At 44.0% G+C, this 23501-nt stretch overlaps 1 protein-coding gene across 1 annotated transcript; it reads right to left on the bottom strand.

Moving 5' to 3' along the window:
* Window positions 1-9036: 9036 nt before the first annotated feature.
* Window positions 9037-21307, bottom strand: nars1 (asparaginyl-tRNA synthetase 1). The gene is made up of 15 exons (XM_076986347.1): window positions 21151-21307; window positions 20529-20611; window positions 20231-20296; window positions 20032-20124; window positions 19794-19883; window positions 19478-19556; window positions 19297-19367; window positions 18807-18893; window positions 17907-18128; window positions 17433-17632; window positions 15842-15977; window positions 15490-15603; window positions 15116-15247; window positions 14734-14865; window positions 9037-9376 (listed from the first exon to the last, which is right to left on the bottom strand). The coding sequence occupies exons 1-15, from the start codon at window positions 21191-21193 to the stop codon at window positions 9245-9247; spliced, it is 1680 nt and encodes a 559-aa protein (XP_076842462.1). The 5' UTR covers window positions 21194-21307; the 3' UTR covers window positions 9037-9244.
* Between the last annotated feature and the right edge of the window lie 2194 nt (window positions 21308-23501).

Below are 23501 nucleotides of genomic sequence, written 5' to 3'. Positions count from 1 at the left end.
CAGAGATAACAGGAACATGGGGTAAACTTTAGGTCTTTTGAGGCAAGGTTGTTCCTTTGATCACCTGGCTTGAAAATGTACAATGTCAATGCGCAGTTGCCTCTACAATTTATTTTTCAAAGCTGAGTTTGTCATCTGTCCACAGAATGTGATTTCGCATACATTAGCTGTCTGGTAAAAAAAATTACTTGGTTTCAGGTATTTGACTAAGAGATATCTTGCTGGGAAAAAAGGTGGACTTGAGATTTGAACCCATGAACCTCTTGCCCTTTGTTTCTAATAGGTAGCATGTGGCTCAACACATTGAGCTACCAGAGATGACATGAACATGGAGTAATCTTTAGGTCTTTTGAGGCAAGGATGTTCCTTTGATCAGCTGGCTTGAAAATGTACAATGTTAATGCGCAGTTGCCTCTACAATTCATATTTCAAAGCTGAGTTTGTAATCTGTCCACAGAATGTGATTTCGCATGCATTAGCTGTCTGTTTAAAAAAATTACTTGATTTCAGGTATTTGACTAAGAGATATCTTGCTGGGAAAATAAGGTGGACATGGGATTTGAACCACAGTCTCTCCTGCCCTTTGCTTTAATTGGGAGCATGTGGCTCAACGTGTTGAGCTACCAGAGATGACAGGAACATGGGGTAAACTTTAGGTCTTTTGAGGCAAGGTTGTTCCTTTGATCACCTGGCTTGAAAATGTACAATGTCAATGCGCAGTTGCCTCTACAATTTATTTTTCAAAGCTGAGTTTGTCATCTGTCCACAGAATGTGATTTCGCATACATTAGCTGTCTGGTAAAAAAAATTACTCGGTTTCAGGTATTTGACTAAGAGATATCTTGCTGGGAAAAAGGAGAATGTGGGATTTGAACACCAGTCTCTCCTGCCCTTTGCTTTAATTGGGAGCATGCGGCTCAACACGTTGAGCTACCAGAGATGACATGAACATAGTATAAACTTTAGGTCTTTTGAGGCAAGGATGTTCCTTTGATCACCTGGCTTGAAAATGTACAATGTCAATGCGCAGTTGCCTCTACAATTTATTTTTCAAAGCTGAGTTTGTCATCTGTCCACAGAATGTGATTTCGCATACATTAGCTGTCTGGTAAAAAAAATTACTTGATTTCAGGTATTTGACTAAGAGATATCTTGCTGGGAAAAAGGAGAATGTGGGATTTGAACCCCTGTCGCTCCAGCCCTTTGCTTTAATTGGGAGCATGTGGCTCAATACGTTGAGCTACCAGAGATGACATGAACATGGGATAAACTTTAGGTCTTTTGAGGCAAGGTTGTTCCTTTGATCACCTGGCTTGAAAATGTACAATGTCAATGCGCAGTTGCCTCTACAATTTATTTTTCAAAGCTGAGTTTTTCATCTGTCCACAGAATGTGATTTCGCATACATTAGCTGTCTGGTAAAAAAAAATTACTTGGTTTCAGGTATTTGACTAAGAGATATCTTGCTGGGAAAATAAGGTGGACATGGGATTTGAACCCCTGTCACTCCAGCCCTTTGCTTTAATTGGGAGCATGCAGCTCAGCTACCAGAGATGACATGAACATGGGCTAAACTTTAGGTCTTTTGAGGCAAGGTTGTTCCTTTGATCACCTGGCTTGAAAATGTACAATGTCAATGCGCAGTTGCCTCTACAATTTATTTTTCAAAGCTGAATTTGTCATCTGTCCACATAATGTGATTTCGCATGCATTAGATGTCTGGTAAAAAAAATTACTTGGTTTCAGGTATTTGACTAAGATATATCTTGCTGGGAAAATCAGGTGGACATGGGATTTGAACCCCTGTAGCTCATGCCCATTGCTTCTAATTGGGAGCATGTGGCTCAACACGTTGAGCTACCAGAGATGTCAGGAACATTGGGTAAACTTTAGGTCTTTTGAGGCAAGGTTGTTCCTTTGATCACCTGGCTTGAAAATGTACAATGTCAATGCGCAGTTGCCTCTACAATTTATTTTTCAAAGCTGAGTTTGTCATCTGTCCACAGAATGTGATTTCGCATACATTAGCTGTCTGGTAAAAAAAATTACTCGGTTTCAGGTATTTGACTATGAGATATCTTGCTGGGAAAAAGGAGAATGTGGGATTTGAACCCCTGTAGCTCATGCCCATTGCTTCTAATTGGGAGCATGTGGCTCAACACGTTGAGCTACCAGAGATGGCATTAAAATGGGGTAAACTTTAGGTCTTTTGAGGCAAGGATGTTCCTTTGATCACCTGGCTTGAAAATGTACAATGTCAATGCGCAGTTTCCTCTACAATTTATGTTTCAAAGCTGAGTTTGTCATCTTTCCACAGAATGTGATTTCGCATACATTAGCTGTCTGGTAAAAAAAATTACTTGATTTCAGGTATTTGACTAAGAGATATCTTGCTGGGAAAAAGGAGAATGTGGGATTTGAACCCCTGTTGCTCCAGCCCTTTGCTTTAATTGGGAGCATGCGGCTCAACACGTTGAGCTACCAGAGATGACATGAAAATGGGATAAACTTTAGGTCTTTTGAGGCAAGGTTGTTCCTTTGATCACCTGGCTTGAAAATGTACAATGTCAATGCGCAGTTGCCTCTACAATTTATTTTTCAAAGCTGAGTTTGTCATCTGTCCACAGAATGTGATTTTGCATACATTAGCTGTCTGGTAAAAAAAATTACTCGGTTTCAGGTATTTGACTATGAGATATCTTGCTGGGAAAAAGGAGAATGTGGGATTTGAACCCCAGTCTCTCCTGCCCTTTGCTTTAATTGGGAGCATGCGGCTCAACACGTTGAGCTACCAGAGATGACATGAACATAGTATAAACTTTAGGTCTTTTGAGGCAAGGATGTTCCTTTGATCACCTGGCTTGAAAATGTACAATGTCAATGCGCAGTTGCCTCTACAATTTATTTTTCAAAGCTGAGTTTGTCATCTGTCCACAGAATGTGATTTCGCATACATTAGTTGTCTGGTAAAAAAAATTACTTGATTTCAGGTATTTGACTAAGAGATATCTTGCTGGGAAAATAAGGTGGACATGGGATTTGAACCCCTGTAGCTCCTGCCCTTTGCTTTAATTGGGAGCATGTGGCTCAACGTGTTGAGCTACCAGAGATGACAGGAACATGGGGTAAACTTTAGGTCTTTTGAGGCAAGGTTGTTCCTTTGATCACCTGGCTTGAAAATGTACAATGTCAATGCGCAGTTGCCTCTACAATTTATTTTTCAAAGCTGAGTTTGTCATCTGTCCACAGAATGTGATTTCGCATACATTAGCTGTCTGGTAAAAAAAATTACTCGGTTTCAGGTATTTGACTAAGAGATATCTTGCTGGGAAAAAGGAGAATGTGGGATTTGAACCCCAGTCTCTCCTGCCCTTTGCTTTAATTGGGAGCATGCAGCTCAACACGTTGAGCTACCAGAGATGACAAGAACATAGTATAAACTTTAGGTCTTTTGAGGCAAGGATGTTCCTTTGATCACCTGGCTTGAAAATGTACAATGTCAATGCGCAGTTGCCTCTACAATTTATTTTTCAAAGCTGAGTTTGTCATCTGTCCACAGAATGTGATTTCGCATACATTAGCTGTCTGGTAAAAAAAATTTCTTGGTTTCAGGTATTTGACTAAGAGATATCTTGCTGGGAAAATAAGGTGGACATGGGATTTGAACACCAGTCTCTCCTGCCCTTTGCTTTAATTGGGAGCATGTGGCTCAACACGTTGAGCTACCAGAGATGGCATTAACATGGGGTAAACTTTAGGTCTTTTGAGGCAAGGATGTTCCTTTGATCACCTGGCTTGAAAATGTACAATGTCAATGCGCAGTTTCCTCTACAATTTATGTTTCAAAGCTGAGTTTGTCATCTGTCCACAGAATGTGATTTCGCATACATTAGCTGTCTGGTAAAAAAAATTACTTGATTTCAGGTATTTGACTAAGAGATATCTTGCTGGGAAAAAGGAGAATGTGGGATTTGAACCCCTGTTGCTCCAGCCCTTTGCTTTAATTGGGAGCATGCGGCTCAACACGTTGAGCTACCAGAGATGACATGAACATGGGATAAACTTTAGGTCTTTTGAGGCAAGGTTGTTCCTTTGATCACCTGGCTTGAAAATGTACAATGTCAATGCGCAGTTGCCTCTACAATTTATTTTTCAAAGCTGAGTTTGTCATCTGTCCACAGAATGTGATTTCGCATACATTAGCTGTCTGGTAAAAAAAATTACTCGGTTTCAGGTATTTGACTATGAGATATCTTGCTGGGAAAAAGGAGAATGTGGGATTTGAACCCCAGTCTCTCCTGCCCTTTGCTTTAATTGGGAGCATGCGGCTCAACACGTTGAGCTACCAGAGATGACATGAACATAGTATAAACTTTAGGTCTTTTGAGGCAAGGATGTTCCTTGATCACCTGGCTTGAAAATGTACAATGTCAATGCGCAGTTGCCTCTACAATTTATTTTTCAAAGCTGAGTTTGTCATCTGTCCACAGAATGTGATTTCGCATACATTAGCTGTCTGGTAAAAAAAATTACTTGATTTCAGGTATTTGACTAAGAGATATCTTGCTGGGAAAATAAGGTGGACATGGGATTTGAACCCCTGTAGCTCCTGCCCTTTGCTTTAATTGGGAGCATGTGGCTCAACGTGTTGAGCTACCAGAGATGACAGGAACATGGGGTAAACTTTAGGTCTTTTGAGGCAAGGTTGTTCCTTTGATCACCTGGCTTGAAAATGTACAATGTCAATGCGCAGTTGCCTCTACAATTTATTTTTCAAAGCTGAGTTTGTCATCTGTCCACAGAATGTGATTTCGCATGCATTAGATGTCTGGTAAAAAAAATTGTTGGTTTCAGGTATTTGACTAAGAGATATCTTGCTGGGAAAATCAGGTGGACATGGGATTTGAACCCCTGTAGCTCATGCCCATTGCTTCTAATTGGGAGCATGTGGCTCAACACGTTGAGCTACCAGAGATGGCATTAAAATGGGGTAAACTTTAGGTCTTTTGAGGCAAGGATGTTCCTTTGATCAGCTGGCTTGAAAATGTACAATGTTAATGCGCAGTTGCCTCTACAATTCATATTTCAAAGCTGAGTTTGTAATCTGTCCACAGAATGTGATTTCGCATACATTAGCTGTCTGTTTAAAAAAATTACTTGGTTTCAGGTATTTGACTAAGAGATATCTTGCTGGCATGAAAATGTACAATGTCAAATGTGAAGTGAAGTGCCTCTGAACCAGATGTTTACTGAGTAGTCCCTGTTTTACACTCCTGCAGGGTCCAGTCAACATGACACATATTGGTAATAATAATAATAATAATAATAATCTTTATTTGTATAGCAGCTTTCATACATACATGCAACTCAAAGTGATTTACAGAATAAATAAAAAAGAAACATTAAAAGAAAGCAAATATTAAAATTTTAATTAAATATTAAAAATTAAAGATAAAAAGGAAATAAATAAAATAATGAAATAAAGTGACAAATTATAAAATGATAGACAACATAATGTAATAAAGTAAATAAGATGGAGAGTTTCTTAACTTTCTTAAAAGCAGATCTAAACAGGAAGGTTTTGAGATTCTTCTTGAAGCTGTGCAGGGATAAAATGCTTCTGAGCTCTTCAGGAAGAGTTCCAGAGCTTTGGGCCATAGTGGCTAAAAGCCCCCTCGCCAGTCTTTAATCGGTAGATTACTGTTTGAAGACCTGAGAGACAGTGATGGCTAAGTTACCTTGAGAAAGTAATTGGATTACTGATTACTCCTTTTAAAAGTAACTTAGTTACGTTACATATTACTTGATTTTAAAAGTAACTACGTTAGATTACAAGTTACTTTAGTAGTTACATTCAGCAGCAAAATAAAATTTTCCAATACTCACTTTATTGGAAGTGCATTTTTAACAGTAACAATGTATTGAAGCAGGTTCGGTAACCGAGGCAGAAACTGCTTAATCCAAAAATCCCGAGGAGGGAAACTTTATTGATAACGCAACCCTGGCGCGCGCAGTCGCCCCCCCCCCCCCCCCCCCCCCCCCCCGGTCTGTCTGTTCAGTCAGACAGCTTGTGAAACGAAATACCATTACAATTTCAAGCATTTTAAAGTAGGCGACGTTAGTCAAAATTCCAGCACTTTTCAAACGTGGAACACAAAGCAACATTAAAGTTCTTCAGGTAAATGTTCCTTCCCCTGTTTTTGAGGGGTGTTTCTTTATACTACCACACATTGTTACGGGAGGACACTGCAAAAAATGACTTGTAAAACGTGCTCGCGCTCTCACGGGGTCGCGCGCAGCGTGCGGAGTCGAGCGCTACGGTCAGACGCAAAAGTAGAACTGAGCCAAGAAGAAAGCAAAAATATATATTTTTACTTGAGAAAATAAAAATAGTAACGCACAGTTACTTGGATAAGTAACTTTAATCTGATTACTGGACTGGAAATAGTAGCGCGTTATATTACTCGTTACCGAAAAAAGTGGTAAGATTAGAGTAACGCGTGACTAAGTAACGCGTTACTGACATCACTGCTGAGAGACCTGACTGGAACATATCTAACCATCATTTCATTGAGGTAAAGAGAAGCAAGACCATGAAGACATTTAAAAACCATGACTAGAACCTTAAAATCTATTCTAAATAGGGCTGTGAATCTTTGGGAATCCCAACGATTCGATTCAAAAACGATTCTCGATTCAAAACGAGCTACTCTGGTCTGCTGGCATGAAAGCAGAGTACATTTATAAAGATATTATAATTTTAAAGGTTTTATCAACATATTGCAATAATGTAAACACACAAAGGTAAATCCAAGACATGTCTGTTATTTATTGTTGCACACATTTTTTTAACTTGTACAAACACAACACAATAACTTGAACTGCTCAGTTATCCAAACACTACATTAAACTAATAAAACTGTAGTAAAATAAATAAAATTGGCAAGGTTCCACAACTTGCAACTACTTAAAAATTTAATTATATAAATTAAATTATATAAAAATACAGACCCCTGCTGTAAGACCTAGAGCAGTCACACAGCTGACCCCCGCTGTAAGACCTAGAGCAGTCACACAGCTGACCCCTGCTGTAAGATATAGAGCAGTCACACAGCTGACCTATGCTGTAAGACGTAGAGCACTATGAGATTACATTATCCACAAAGTGGGCTGTGAGGATAATGACTACTTCAGCTCCTCAGATTCTTTACCTGCAGATTTCTCTAAAAAATTTGGTAAAACACCCAGGGCTGATTTAAACCACGCCCACTGTCAATTTTAACTACACCATAGTATCACACACTACCATACATGCATATACACCAACACCTACACAGCACTGGGGGTGGAGGGGTGGGAAGGCCTTCGTTTCCTGCTCCCTGCCAGAGCGGGGGTGGGTCGCTAGCGCGGGTCTCTAGCGCAGGGCTGGTGGCATCCTGGAACTGCTACCGATCCTTGCTGGTCCAGCCATTTGCTCCCGCGCGGAGGGTGTTAGTTTGGATGAATGTGTGTCTTTGTCCTTGTCTCTTTTTGTATAGGTAGATGAATGAGTACGTGTTTGGGGGGGTGTATATATGTCCGCAAGAGTGTATATGGTTGTGGGTGAATGTGTGGAGGAATTTATGTTGAGGTGAATGTACGTGTGTGTAGGTGTATATATGTGAGGGTCTACATATGAGGGTGAGTTTGGGTGTATGTGTATAAGGATGAGTGTAGATGTATACATAGTAAGGGTGTATATAAGGGGTAGTGTGCAGGTATGTAGGGGTGTATATATGGGGGTGAATGTAAGTAAGAGTGTATGTGTGGGGACGGCTGGTTCTGGGTCTGGTGTGTGTCGTGCCCGGTCCTCTCCCGGCTGCTCCCCTCCGGGGGGGGGGGGGACCTTGGGGTTCCGGGGCCCGGCTTGGTGCTCCGGTGTGGGGGCGGTTGGCCCGCAAGCCATGCATCCTGAAATTTTCTGTGCATTATATTAAGCGCTGATCCAACAAAAACTTCATTCACACTCAACATGACTAGCAATTTAGCAATGCACCTGTGAGAACACATACGTTAACTACATACAGGAAACACTAGCTTTCAGTGCTGAACGAACGAATTTCTCTACAGGAGAATGACCAAACTTGTGCTGGCAAAAAAATTACACGTTGACAGTAGACAAATAACAATAATACACATATATGCATATACACATACAGTACATACATAAAACAGAGGAGCAAAGCCATATAATGAGATTAGAACTATAGATTTCTAGAGAAATCTGGTGTGAGAATATTCTAGCATTTTCCAAGTTTTTAAATCTACTTAATGAAGAGTAATACGAATTTAATTCATAAAGAGAAAAGAAGGCTTTTAACCACTCCATTTACTGTAGTGAATGTGGTATTTTGCTAAAAGTACGACTACATTTATGGTATCAGAGAAATCTGAACTTAAATTTTTTTCTTTTGATACCATTTTACTTTATGCGGAAAACAAGTTTGAGATGAATCTAGTTTCTAGTGTCCATGCAAAAACTTTGAATATTGACATGAAAAAACAAATGCTCCTGGAATTCATCTTCTGACTTACAAAAAGTAAGTCGACAAGCCATTGTGGTTTTATAATTTGTATTAGGATGTTTCTTGAAAGATTCTCCATTATATATTTTGTCTCATACCATCAGTGATAATCTTATTGCACTTGAAGTTAGTCATTCACTTTTAACATGGGCATCGAAACAGTCAACTCTGAATATAAAATGACATTTTTGATTAATTGAACCAATGCTAAAGGAATCACTTTGCAGACTTTCTTAAAATCTTTCATGCCTGTTTTCAAAAACTTTCCAGGGCCTTTAACTTATTTTTTCAGATTCACAAACTTTCAAGGACTGTGCTTCCCCATCACGTGGGTATGAACCTGTGTGGATTATGGGTGGCCTTTCTGCCCACCAGAACTGGTAGTGGGGTTCTCCTTGTCAAAGAGTGCCACCTCATGGGTTTTCTGAGAACACACTGACCTCTAGAGGAATTAGTCAGAATAGCACATGGACACAATCATCACGTTTATTACTGCACAGAAATCATCTTAGTATTAAGATCATACAGTATTAAGTATTAAGATACATTATAATGTAATTTCATACTGTGGTTTATTAACATGGGCAGCTGTGACTTCAGTAATCTGGCTCACTTGTGGTAGTCTAGCAGTGCAGGGAGATCGGACGATGCAGGAGAGATTGTGTGTGTGTGTGTGTGTTTCATGGCCGGCAGCGCTGGATGAAGCGTGGGTAGAGACACACATCACGGATGTGGTTACGGTTGAGTAGCCACGTGAGGAATCTCTCCAGACCCAGACCATAACCTCCATGAGGACACGTCCCGTACTTCCTCTGGAACACACACACCAACAACACATTACCTTATTTTCCGGACTATAAGGCGCACCTAAAAGCCTAAAATTTCCACAGAAATCAGATGTGCGCCTTTTAATATGGTGCGCCTTATACGTGTACCGAGTACCGCACATAAACCAATCAGAGAACACTAACACTAACATACCGTAGTATTCTCGGATTGGTTTACGCGTGTTTCGCACGTAAACCAATTAGAGATTACTACGTAATACACAGTACCGGTACTTAGGCTTACCTACAGGTATGCTGCAAAACAACATTTGTTTTTCAACAACCCTTGAATATGGCACCAGTGAAGAGACACGCTTCCGAGGCACAGTTCAAGCTACAGGCTATCAGTTATGTGGCTTGTGGCTGTAAATGGGAATAGAGCAGCTGCGAAACAATTTGGCATAATTGAATCTATGGTTCGAAAATGGAGAAAACAAGAAAATGAACTGCATCAAGTAAAGAAGTCGAGACAGAGTTTTCGTGGTAACAATGCGAGGTGGCCACAGTTGAGCAATGGATATCTGAACAAAGAGCGGCTGGGAGAAGCATCTCAACAGTCACTATTCGACTAAAGGCAACAACGATAGCACAAGACATGAAGCTAGACGATTTTCAAGGAGGGCCTTCTTGGTGTTTCGTTTTATGAAACGGCGTCATCTTTCTATCCGCGCAAGGACTACTGTGGCACAGCGACTGCCAGCAGATTACGAAGAACAGCTGGCCATTTTCCGTACATACTGTCGTAAAAGGATTACGGAGAAAAAGATCGAACCCAGCCACATCAACATGGACGAGGTCACCCTCACTTTCGACATCCCCGTGAACCATACTTTGGAGAAAAAGGGGACTAGCACGGTATCGATACGCACCACGGGGCATGAGAAATCGGCGTTCACCATTGTTCTTGGCTGTCAAGGTAATGGACAGAAACTACCGCCTATGGTAATTTTCAAAAGGAAGACGCTGCCGAAAGAAAAGTTTCCAGCCGGAATAATAGTTAAGGCTAACCAAAAGGGCTGGATGGACGAGGAGAAAATGGGAGAGTGGCTGAGAGAGGTGTATGTAAAGAGACCGGGTGGTTTTTTTCCACACATCACCGTCCCTGCTGATCTGTGACTCCATGCGCGCTCATCTCACAGACAACATTAAAAGCCATGTAAAAAAAATTAATTCGGAGCTTTAAAGTGAAGTTGTGAGCGGCCTGAGAGCAATGGATGATAGACGGCAAACACACATTTACTAAAACTGGGAGGCAGCGGCGGGCAAGTTACGCCACCGTTTGTGAATGGATTGTGGATGCCTGGGCTAAGATTTCTGATGTAACTGTTGTCCGAGCTTTCGCGAAAGCCGGCATCATTGCTGAACAGCCGCTTGGCGATGAGACTGACTCAGACATTGATGAGCGGGAACCCGGACTGCTCGTTAGAAAAATTGCACAGCTTTTTAATTCAGACACAGAGGATGAGGACTTTGATGGATTTGTGGGAGAAGAGTGAGTAAAAATAATGTGTTTGTGTGTTTTGTCAAGTAGTAATGTAAACTTCAATTAAAAATCACTGTTTTGCGTCCTTTACTTTTCTTGTAGACGTATATTTTAGCATGTGCCTTATAATACGGTGCCGTACAGAATAATACATTGCCGTACAGAAATAGAGCCTGTAATTCAGACTGCGCCTTATAATACGGTGTGCCGTAGTCCGTAAAATACGGTACAGATATATGCACACGCACTCGCACACACACACCCTCCACTCAGGAGGTCATCACACACACACACACACACACACACACACAGAGTTCCTTTAACCTGACACAGCTAGTCAGAATACTTCACCTGCACATACCTGGTGAGTGTACCAGTAGTAGTGGGCGGGGCTACACCTACACATACACATACCCGGGGCCTCATGTACGTGGATTTCTTACTAAAAATGGCGTATGTACAAATCCAGAAATTGGCGTACGCAAAAAAAAAATCCAGATATATCAAACCATGCGTACACCAGAATCCACGCAAGCATTTCTCAACATCAACGTGAAATTGAGCGCACACAGGAGTGGCTGACACATCCTGTGACACACCCCCCTATAAATATGCAAATTCATTTAAATTTGCCCTGCACCGGAGAAGTTTCCTCTCTGATCTATCACAAACCATGTCTAAACGGGGAAAGAGGAGGAATTTCACTGAATGTGAAAGTGGAGATGCTCCTGAATGAAATTCAGCAAAGCGCAAAAGGTCTGAGTGGGACAGCTTGTGTGAAGCCTTAAATGTTGTGGGACTGTCTCTTATCTTTTTATATTGTAGCTATGATTTGTTGCCTTGCTTGTATGGCACCTGGGTTAGGCTGCGCCAGGGGTGGGCGATATGGAAATAAAATAACCACGATTTTTTGCATAAAATCACGATTTCGATTTTTTATCACGATATTCCATCCAAAAAAAAGGGGGGTGGGGGGGGGGGGGGGGGGGGGGGTCTACAACGCTTTCTTTCTAAACTGATTTTAATGAGTGACACTGAAAGTGCACTATTGCACTAAATATACAATATTTCCCAGCACTTAATTAAGTTAAATATTTATACATATAGTCGAAATTCGAAATAATTTGCTTTTTTATCACATTATTTAATGGTTGTTTATTTTCAAAATGCCCAATATTAACGTCTTCACGTTCTCCTTCATGTTTTGTCCTGGAAATACAAGAGGCTCGCATTTGTTAACGTAATACAAGAGAACTGTTCAGTCAGACAGCCATTTGTTGTGAAACGAAGTAATAACAATTTCAAGCATTTTCAAGTACATTTTCAACCTGAAACACAAAGCAACATTAAAATTCGTCAGGTAAATGTTCCTTCCTGTTTTCGAGGGGTGTTTCTTTATACTACCACATATCGTTTCGGACAACACTGCAAAGAACGCGGAGTTTAAGTACCTGTATAAACGCTTCCGCCGTTCGCGGGGTTCGCGTGAGCAGTGATGTCGGTAACGCGTTACTTAGTAACGCGTTACTCTAATCTTACCACTTTTTTCGGTAACGAGTAATATAACGCGTTACTATTTCCAGTCCAGTAATCAGATTAAAGTTACTTATCCAAATAACTGTGCGTTACTGTTTTTATTTTCCCTAGTAAAAATATATATTTTTACTTTCTTCTTGGCTCAGTTATACTTTTGCCTCTGACCGTAGCGCTCGACTCCGCACGCTGCGCGCGACCCTGTGAGAGCACGAGCACGTTTTACAAGTCATTTTTTACAGTGTCCTCCTGTAACGATATGTGGTAGTATAAAGAAATGCCCCTCAAAAACAGGGGAAGGAACATTTACCTGACCAATTTTAATGTTGCTTTGTGTTTCAGGTTTGAAAAGTGCTGGAATTTTGACTAATGTAGCCTACTTTAAAATGCTTGAAATTTTTATGGTATTTCGTTTCACAAGCTGTCTGACTGAACAATTCGCTTGTATTATGTTTACATTTACAAATAATACCGCGCAGCTACACAAACGTAATGTCAGGAGATACTGTAGCGACTACTACTCCTCACGGCGAGTCTTGCCCTTTAAGTGACGCTGAGGGGGCGGGGCCTGCGCGCGCCAGGGTTGCGTTATCAATAAAGTTTCCCTCCTCTGGATTTTTGGATTAAGCAGTTTCTGCCTTGGTTACCGAACCTGCTTCAATTGTTACTGTTAAAAATGCACTTCCAATAAAGTGAGTATTGGAAAATTTTATTTTGCTGCTGAATGTAACTACTAAAGTAACTTGTAATCTAACGTAGTTACTTTTAAAATCAAGTAATCAGTAACGTAACCAAGTTACTTTTTAAAGGAGTAATCAGTAATCAGTAATCGGATTACTTTTTCAAGGTAACTTAGCCATCACTGCGCGTGAGGTGTGCGGAGTCACGCGCTACAGTCACTCGCGAAAGTATAAACCACCGAGGCCGCAGCTTGTGAGCGTGTAGCCACTGTTTCCTAAGTAATTTAACAATTACCCATGTTTAAAATGAATTATTCTAAGCTGGAAATGTCAAATGCTTTTTTTGAAATGCTTTAAATTTGTTGCTTACCAAGAAACTACCCATTACGCACTCTGCTAGCTTGTAATCTTATCCCAACCATGCTGTTTGTAAGGATGTACGAATCATTGGGTTGATCCAGGCCAACGTGCCACTACATTAGTAAGGTACATTTTTGCATCACAGATTATTTGCACGTTTATGGAATTAAAGTGGTTTCTATTCACATATGCAAATTCCTACTCAGATGGTGCCTTTATAGAAATGTGCAGTCGATCGCTCGGATTACATTAGGGAAACTGGCTATTGCTGCAAATTGCGCTTTAATGTTTGCCTGGTCAACCGCTTCGTATGGGAACTTTATATAACTAGCTGACATGCAGATGATCCCATACAAAACAGCTGGCATGGCCCAGCTCAAAGATGACTGGGATCTCCCCAACCGGTCTGCCAGTTCTCTTTGAAACGAGCCAGTCGCCAGGAAGCCGAGCGTTGTCGCTGGCAATGTGCGACTCCTCGCGTTTCTCTCTCCAAAACTGGACCCAACTCAACACAAGAGGACAGTTCTTGGAAATCTGAAACGGCTTATAAGCCACTCATCATCATGGGCCAAAAAAATTATAATGGTCACAGAAAACGCGCTCTCGGCGAATTCGGCCATCATCAATATCTTCCAGTAATGCCAACGCTGCCATCTCCCAAGAACTCCAGCACAACATTTAATGCATGTTTATATAATCTAGGCTAAGTGGAAACACGTTGAATGATTATTTCAGTAAGGCAATGAAATTGTCTGATTAATTTACTGTTTAATTTTCTACTTTATTTTACACAAATACGGGCTTTATTACAATGTATGCGATGTAATTTCAATGCATCAACTTTAAGTGTCGCTAATTGACAAACACATTAGAAATGAAAGTGAAAGTGTTGTGGGTGTAAGCAATTTCTTACGTTCATATCACATTTAGTACATCTACCCGTTTCCGTGAAACACAGCGCACGCAATGTTTTTGTGCGTACGCACCGTTCGTACATGACGCCCCCGGTCAGTGTACCAGTAGTAGTGGGCAGGGCTATACCGGCACATACCTGGTCAGTGTAGCAGTATTACGGGGCAGGGCTACACCTGCACATACCTGGTCAGTGTACCAGTAGTAGTGGGCAGGGCTATACCTGCACATACCTGGTCAGTGTACCAGTAGTAGTGGGCAGGGCTATACCTGCACATACCTGGTCAGAGTACCAGTAGTAGTGGGCAGGGCTATACCTGCACATACCTGGTCAGTGTACCAGTATTACGGGGCAGTGCTACACCTGCACATACCTGGTCAGTGTACCAGTAGTAGGGGGTGGGGTCAATGCCTTCTCTCTTGTAGCCCTCCAGGAGTTCCTCAGCATCCCAGATACGCATGGACCCGCCCACAATCTCCCCGACGTTGGGCATCAGCACGTCAACCTACACACACACACACACACACACACACACACACACACACACACACACACACACACACACACGAGAGAGAGAGACAGAGAGAGAGAGAGACAGAGACAGAGAGAGGGGGGGGGGATGGAGGGAGAAGTGACAGAGACAGATGGTATGAAAGGGAGCCACACTCCTCATACCCCTCATTAACAGTAACAGACACGAGCGTCTCCGGCGCGCAACACTCGCGTCACACACACTATTCCAGCGTCTTACGCACCGACTCGGTGAGGCGTCGGTCATCAGGGCAACGCTGCATGTAGAAGGACTTGATCTCAGCAGGAAAGCGGCACAACAAGATGGTCTCATTAATGGAGTCAGTCATCAGCCTCTCAGGGGCTTCTGGGATATCCTACAGGAACATGAAACGCACACACACAGAAAGCAGACAAGAGCCAATTCTTTAAAACCAACTAAACATGCGAACACTTCACCAAAACAATATACTGTGGTTGCACCAGACTGGCAGTGGGCCCACACTCACCCACAGCCAGTGGGGGGCAGGTTAACAGGGCAGGGTGTTCTGCCCCAGTGGGGGCAGGTTAACAGGGCAGGGTGTTCTGCCCCAGTGGGGGCAGGGTGAACAACACAAACCTCCCCAAATTGGTAGTAGGTCCCATCATCCTTCTTCACGTCGTGCTCCTTCAGCCACTCGATGGCGTCTGTGTAGTTCATCCTCCTGAACGGCCTCTTGGGGGGCATGAAGTTCTACAACACAAGCGGCTCTGGTCAGCGTCTGGTCTGAAGCCACCATCACTAACATGAGACACAGGGACGAAGACGTTCTCTGTCTGTCCCTGCAGGACCGCACCCTGTCCCCCCAGAGGGACCAGCACCTCTGCTGGTGTTGTAACACCACCCGTCAGCCTACAGCACAAAGTGGTCTGTGTGAATCACCCTCACAGCGCATTTGGTAGTTAAGTGACTAAGAGGTCGTAGGTCATACGGGGTTGAGGTCGTAGAGCAGCGGTGCGGCCGGAGACTTGAGGACGCGCTCCACCACGTCACACACCAAGTCCTCCAACCTCGACAGCAGGTCCTCGAAGGACATGAAGGGACACTCCGCCTCGATGTGTGTGTACCTGGGAGAGCACAGACACGTTAGTGTGTGTGTGTGTGTGTGTGTGTGTGTGTGTGTGTGTGTGTGTGTGTGTGTGTGTGTGTACCTGGGAGAGCACAGACACGTTAGTGTGTGTGTGTGTGTGTGTGTGTGTGTGTGTGTGTGTGTGTACCTGGGAGAGCACAGACACGTTAATGTGTGTGTGTGTACCTGGGAGAGCACAGACACGTTAATGTGTGTGTGTGTACCTGGGAGAGCACAGACACGTTAGTGTGTGTGTGTGTGTGTGTGTGTGTGTGTGTGTGTGTGTGTGTGTGTACCTGGGAGAGCACAGACACGTTAATGTGTGTGTGTGTGTGTGTGTGTGTGTGTGTGTGTGTACCTGGGAGAGCACAGACACGTTAATGTGTGTGTGTGTGTGTGTGTGTGTGTGTGTACCTGGGAGAGCACAGACACGTTAATGTGTGTGTGTGTGTGTGTGTGTGTGTGTGTACCTGGGAGAGCACAGACACGTTAATGTGTGTGTGTGTGTGTGTGTGTGTGTACCTGGGAGAGCACAGACACGTTAATGTGTGTGTGTGTGTACCTGGGAGAGCACAGACAAGTTAATGTGTGTGTACCTGGGAGAGCACAGACACGTTAATGTGTGTGTGTGTGTGTGTGTGTGTGTGTACCTGGGAGAGCACAGACACATTAATGTGTGTGTGTGTGTGTGTACCTGGGAGAGCACAGACACGTTAATGTGTGTGTGTGTGTGTGTGTGTGTGTGTGTGTGTGTGTGTGTACCTGGGAGAGCACAGACACATTAATGTGTGTGTGTGTGTGTGTACCTGGGAGAGCACAGACACGTTAATGTGTGTGTGTGTGTGTGTGTGTGTGTGTGTGTGTGTGTGTGTGTGTACCTGGGAGAGCACAGACACGTTAATGTGTGTGTGTGTGTACCTGGGAGAGCACAGACAAGTTAATGTGTGTGTACCTGGGAGAGCACAGACACGTTAATGTGTGTGTGTGTGTACCTGGGAGAGCACAGACAAGTTAATGTGTGTGTACCTGGGAGAGCACAGACACGTTAATGTGTGTGTGTGTACCTGGGAGAGCACAGACACGTTAATGTGTGTGTGTGTACCTGGGAGAGCACAGACACGTTAATGTGTGTGTGTGTGTGTGTGTGTACCTGGGAGAGCACAGACAAGTTAATGTGTGTGTGTGTACCTGGGAGAGCACAGACAAGTTAATGTGTGTGTGTGTACCTGGGAGAGCACAGACACGTTAATGTGTGTGTGTGTACCTGGGAGAGCACAGAGACGTTAATGTGTGTGTGTGTACCTGGGAGAGCACAGACACGTTAATGTGTGTATGTGTGTGACAGGTGTGTGTGAGACTCACTCAGACAGGTGTCTGCGTGTGCAGGACTGCTCAGCGCGGTATGACTGGGCGATACAGAAGGTGTGTGTGTGTGTGTGTGTGTGAGACTCACTCAGACAGGTGTCTGCGTGTGCGGGACTGCTCAGCGCGGTATGACTGGGCGATACAGAAGGTGTCTCCCAGCGCGGGGATGCAGGTCTCCAGGTAGAGCTGGGAGGACTGGGTCAGATACGCCTCCTCCCCAAAGTAGTTCAGGCTGAAGAGGGTGGAGCCGCCCTCCACCTGCGTCTGCACCAGCGTGGGCGGAGTGATCTGTACACCACACACAGACGGGCACTTTCACCCACCACACAGCCAATCACAGACCATAGCAGCCACCACTCAGGAACCACACAGCCCATCACAGCCTCTACTCAGCCAATCACAGCCAGCACACAGGCTGGTCTTTCATTTGATTAGTGCTGTTTGTTTCCACCCTGCTGTGGTTTATAACGTGTGTGTGCAGTATGTAAGTGGAGGTCAGGTGTCTTTATGGTTAGTGTGTGATACAGTTCTGACGGGCCTGACCTCTGACCCCAACCCTGACCTCGTAGTAGCCGCGGCTGAAGAAGTGCTCCCTGAAGCACTGCGTGACGGTGGAGCGCACACGCAGGATCTTGGAGACGTTCTCCCCACGGATCATCATGTGTCTGTTGTTCAGCTGCACGTCCACCTCAGACTCCTCGTTCACCAGGTTGTCAGCGCCCCCTGCTGGCGCCAGACCAATTAGCTCCCAGAAATCACAGAGCAGCTCGTGTCCACCAGGGGCCTGCACACATACACACACACACAACCATTATAAGATACACACACACACCACCATTATAAGATACACACACCACCATTATAAGATACACACACCACAATTATAAGATACACACACCACAATTATAAGATACACACACACACCATCATAAGATACACACACACACCATCATAAGATACACACACACACCATCATAAGATACACACACACACCATCATGACACACACACACACACCATCATGACACACACACACACACCATCATGACACACACACACACACCATCATGACACACACACACACACCATCATGACACACACACACACACCATCATGACACACACACACACACCATCATGACACACACACACACACCATCATGACACACACACACACACCATCATGACACACACACACACACCATCATGACACACACACACCATCATGACACACACACACCATCATGACACACACACACCATCATGACACACACACACCATCATGACACACACACACCATCATGACACACACACACAATCATGACACACACACACAATCATGACACACACACAATCATGACACACACACACCATCATGACACACACACACCATCATGACACACACACACACCATCAATCACACACACTCATTAACTGTCACCCACTCACTCAGTAAGTGTTTACCTGCTTCCCCTTGGGCACGGGTTTGATGGTACCGTACAGAGCCACTGTGCTCTCTGTGGACAGCACCAGGCCGTTATAGCACTGACACTGGAATAAGAACACAGACACGGTTAAACCAAACACACACACACACACACACACACACACACACACACACACCTCTGCAGATGGCACCAGGCCGTTATAGCACTTACACACGCAGACACACACCAAGTACACAACACTCCTTTAACACGCACAGTGCATCTGGTCTGGATTTTATGATCTACAACTGTTTGGGATATTGACTAGATTGCCCAGAGGCAGTCATGGCCTGGTGGTAGGGAACTGATCTTGTGACCGGAGGGTCGTGGGTTCGATTCCCAGGCCTGAAGCCATGACTGAGTTGCCCTTGAGCAAGGCACCTAACCCCAACTGAACTGCATCGCTCCCAGTGCAGAGCGTGGATTAAATCATGGATTAAATCATGGATTAAATCAATGTTACGTACCAGTTTATCAGTGAGGACACACTGCAGGAATCCTGTTCCATCTCTCAACACGATGAACAGGAGATTCTTCCCTATCACACACACAGGAATCATTTCAATCATTGAGAAGTACTTCTGCCATATGGAAACCCTGAGCCGTGGTCCAGTGTGTGTGTGTGTGTGTGTGTGTGTGTTTACGTACCTTGGCGGCGTAACCTGTGGACCCAGCCGAACACCTTCACTCTCTTTCCCCTAAAAGCCTCCAGCTGGTGAATCTTAGCCTGACACAGAAAACCAGCCTGTCAGCCCCAACACCACCCACACAACACCCCTCAGTCCCAACACCAACACCACCCACACAACACCCCTCAGCCCCAACACCACCCTCACAACACCCCACAGCCCCAACACCACCCACACAACAGCAGCCCATCAGGGTGGTCTTATCAGGGTGTGATTCAGGCAGGGTGGGGACGTTCTCAATAACACACAACACCAGCCCATCAGGGTGGTCTTACTGTCTGGGGTTCAGGCAGGCTGGGGTCGTTCTCAATTACGATCTTCTTGGCATCCTCCAGATTCTTCTCTCTCCTCTCTGCATCTTCTGTCTGTCCATGAGCAGATGAGGAAGATGAGGAAGACTGTTAGCAACGCACACGTAGTGACGCCTCGCTTTCCAGAGACACCTACAACACTACAACACAATACACTATACATACTACAACGCTTGCATCACACATTTCCTCTGGAACAAACCTCCTTCTTGTCTTTAGCATCAGACTTCTGCTGTTCCCTGTGGAAGAGTTTTTTGGTATTCTTCATCTGGGTTTTGGAGATCACTGCCCACCTCTGACAGGGAGAGAGAAAGAACACTGATCCTGTACACAGACTAGAAGTGTGATGGCAATGACAGTACATGAACACACTTGATTTCAAACACAGTCCCTACACCCACCTCTCCCTCTTTCTGGGAGTCCACGTAGATAGTTGGGTACGGCTCTTTACCAGCAAAGAGCAGTGCCTGCAACATAATGTGACGATAAAACCATGATCAGTGCAGCTCTCATCCACAACACAAGACCTTATTAGGAATCAATATACTCCAAACTCCACAAGCACAAACTGCAAAACTAACCTATAACCACATGAGCTACTAGATGGCCATCATCAGGTTACTGATGGATAATGCAGGTAAATGGGGTTATAAAGCAGCTCCCGGGAGGTTTGGACACGCCACCAGTGAGCAGGATTACCTTGAGGGGCGTTTTGAAGGGGTGCAGCTCCGTCCCGTCACCGCCTTCATCACTGCCGTGTTTGTCAGACACGAACACCTCGCCTGTCAAAGGAGACAACACTCAGTGTCTGAGCTCTGAAACCTGCATGAAACCGGCCCGTACCCGCATAAAACCGGCCCGTACCCGCATAAAACCGGCCCGCACCCGCATTAAACCGACCCGTACCCGCATAAAACCGGCCCGTACCCGCATAAAACCGACCCGTACCCGCATTAAACCGTCCCGTACCCCGCGTGGAGTTCCACGCTAGCGGGCTAATGACAGCGCTATGCTATGCTAACTGGCGCTATGCTAAGCTAACTGGCGCTCCAGGCTCTTGCGGCGCTACACAGACCTGTCGCAGATCTCCGTAACGACCTCGATAGTGAATGAAACACTGAACCGACATCTCCGACTATACGAGTAATTACAACAGGAGCTGCGCCCACACCGCCGCCATGCTAGGCTAATGTTAATGCTAATGCTAACGTTAAGTTAATGGTAGGCGAATGCTAGGCTAATGCTAATCCATGTCTTTCATTGGATCTGACGCAAGGCGCCGCGCAGTCGCCGCGGTGACGGCGCTAAAGGACACACGTACGCAGAGAGAGTTTGTCTGCGGTGGTCGTCACTTGGTCCGCCATCTCCGCACCACGTCTAGTGTGAACGAGTCCCCGCGTGTGTGTGTGGACCAGCCGCGTTACTCAGCGTCCAGCTGCCGGCACCAGCCCCTCACTCCATGAATGGAAGTGCGCATGTCCAGCTCGGCTGTCCGCCACGTAACGCTTCGGGATTGGACTATTTGCCTGAAAATGTAAGTTCCAGCCGTTGATTGGTGAGGTTTGAAACTCGGAGGCGGGATTTACAGTAAGGTCGTCAGGGATTGGACGCCACCTCTTCCGTGGCTGTAGAGTCCTGCAGCGTCCCGATTGAAGGCGGATCAAACATGTGACCTTTATCAGCAATAACTTCACCCAGAGCCGTATAGAGAGACGTATAGGGCTCTGACTTCACCGTAATCTAAGTTGAAATGTGAATTTTAATATTGTTATTTAGTTGTATTATAACCTCATCATGCTATTCGTAAATAATTTTTAACAGTTAAATATGAAAATGAAAATATTTAATATATTTAATATAGCAAAATATGAAAATGAGATTTTGAAATTTAAAATGAAAAAGTTCAAACATATAATCAACTTCCAAAAAGCGCTAACTCTTACAATAAATACAAACATTGAGATTTGAAATAACCTCTGGATAAGTGGTAGGGTAAGTCAAGGAACATAGCCAAATATTCACACGTCACATCTCTATAGCCTCAAGAAGTCCACACAGACAGGCAGGGTAACGCCTGCTGTTAGTCAAGCAACTTAAATATTTATCGGTATGACAGAATGTGTGTTCCCATGGGAACCAGGTGATGGTGTTAGCACCCAGTTTGACCTGTTTGACCAGGTAACATACAGAAACAGGACAGAGAGTATCACAGATACAGTGAATAAAGCTGTTAACCTGCTGACTACTGATCATCAACAATTCAGTAATGGTCCCGTAAAGGTCCCTCTTACACACTCCAATTTCAAGACCTTTACTGTAAGATCTACAGAGCAATAGCCTACTCATTAAGTTATTCAGAAACATATCTGAGGTTAAACAACCCATTTGAACAAACAGTGTGTGTGTGTGTGTGTGTGTGTGTGTGTGTGTGTGTGTGTGTGTGTGTGTGTGTGTGTGTGTGTGTGTGTGTGTGTGTAACCAGGTACATTTTAGGCCAATTAAACTCCCATAGTCAGAAACAGTGAGGAGGTTCTGTGGTGGGAAGACACACACTAACGTGCAGCTGGAGAGGAACCCCATAGACATGGAAACGGACCACACTCTGGTCATCGTAGCTTTTGCTCGGAGTGTCCATGTCATTGGCTTCTGTTTCCACCTCTTCTTCTTCTTCATCTTCCTTCTCCTCTTCCTCTTTCTGAGTCTGTATGGCCAAATTCTTCCACCTGTTGTATAGCTGAAGTGGAATAAGATTCACAGCATTCACATTAATAATGTAGTTATAAGCTATTAAACTGCACACATAGAACTCAACTCAGGGATGTGCTACATGTGGTTTATTAACTGTTATTGTAGTTCTGGTCTTTGCAAAATTACCACTACATAATTTGGCTACTGGAATATGATTGCCGAATGTTTGTCTTGTTTGACAGGGCTGTCCTGATGACTCCCTACACATCAGAGTCCTGAAGGATGCCTGTCACACACTGTAGGAGTCCAGCCTCCCGCAATCTTCAAAACCGACTGATGTTCTTTTAATACTTCACAATGCATTGCACAATGCACAATGCAAAATCAGAGACAGTCATCTTTAATGACTTTACTGAGAGACAGTCACCTGTAATTATATTACTGAGGGACAGATTCACTGCAGTCATCTATTACGTCTTTACTGGTTCACTGACAGGTGAGTTTTGTGGACTTGCTATTTCACAGTAGAGTAAATGAAGAAAACCATAGAGCAACACAAAACAGAAGAGTGCCGTCTCTATGTAGATGGCGATCTCAAAAAGCATCTTGTACTTCAGAGGCATTTCATCATAATACTGGAGGAGGGTGTTTTCTGTTCATAATAAACAAAACAGTCTGAACTTTAAATGAATGGTATGGAGTTGTGTGAGCCCAATAACCTGGTCTGGCCATGGTGGGATGAACGTACATCTAATACTCTCCCCTTAGAAGCAGCAACATTTGTTAGCGTGTTTGACTCATCAAGTTGATGCTGTTTGGGATTTTTGACAGAGTCATTCAGGTTTTGGCATCTTTTACCAAATAAACAAAAACAAATAACCAGAGTGATGAACTCAAATGAAGATCAAATTATTGTTTCCCATTTATAGCCACAAAATAAAACACTATTCTGTAGCTGAGACCCCTGTCACAGGTATGACAGCT

Source organism: Brachyhypopomus gauderio, unplaced genomic scaffold (assembly GCF_052324685.1).
Source record: "Brachyhypopomus gauderio isolate BG-103 unplaced genomic scaffold, BGAUD_0.2 sc46, whole genome shotgun sequence".
NCBI classification, from domain to species: Eukaryota; Metazoa; Chordata; class Actinopteri; order Gymnotiformes; family Hypopomidae; genus Brachyhypopomus; species Brachyhypopomus gauderio.
The sequence above is the reverse complement of the archived record's forward strand: the minus strand, read 5'-3'. Positions and strand labels throughout refer to the sequence as shown.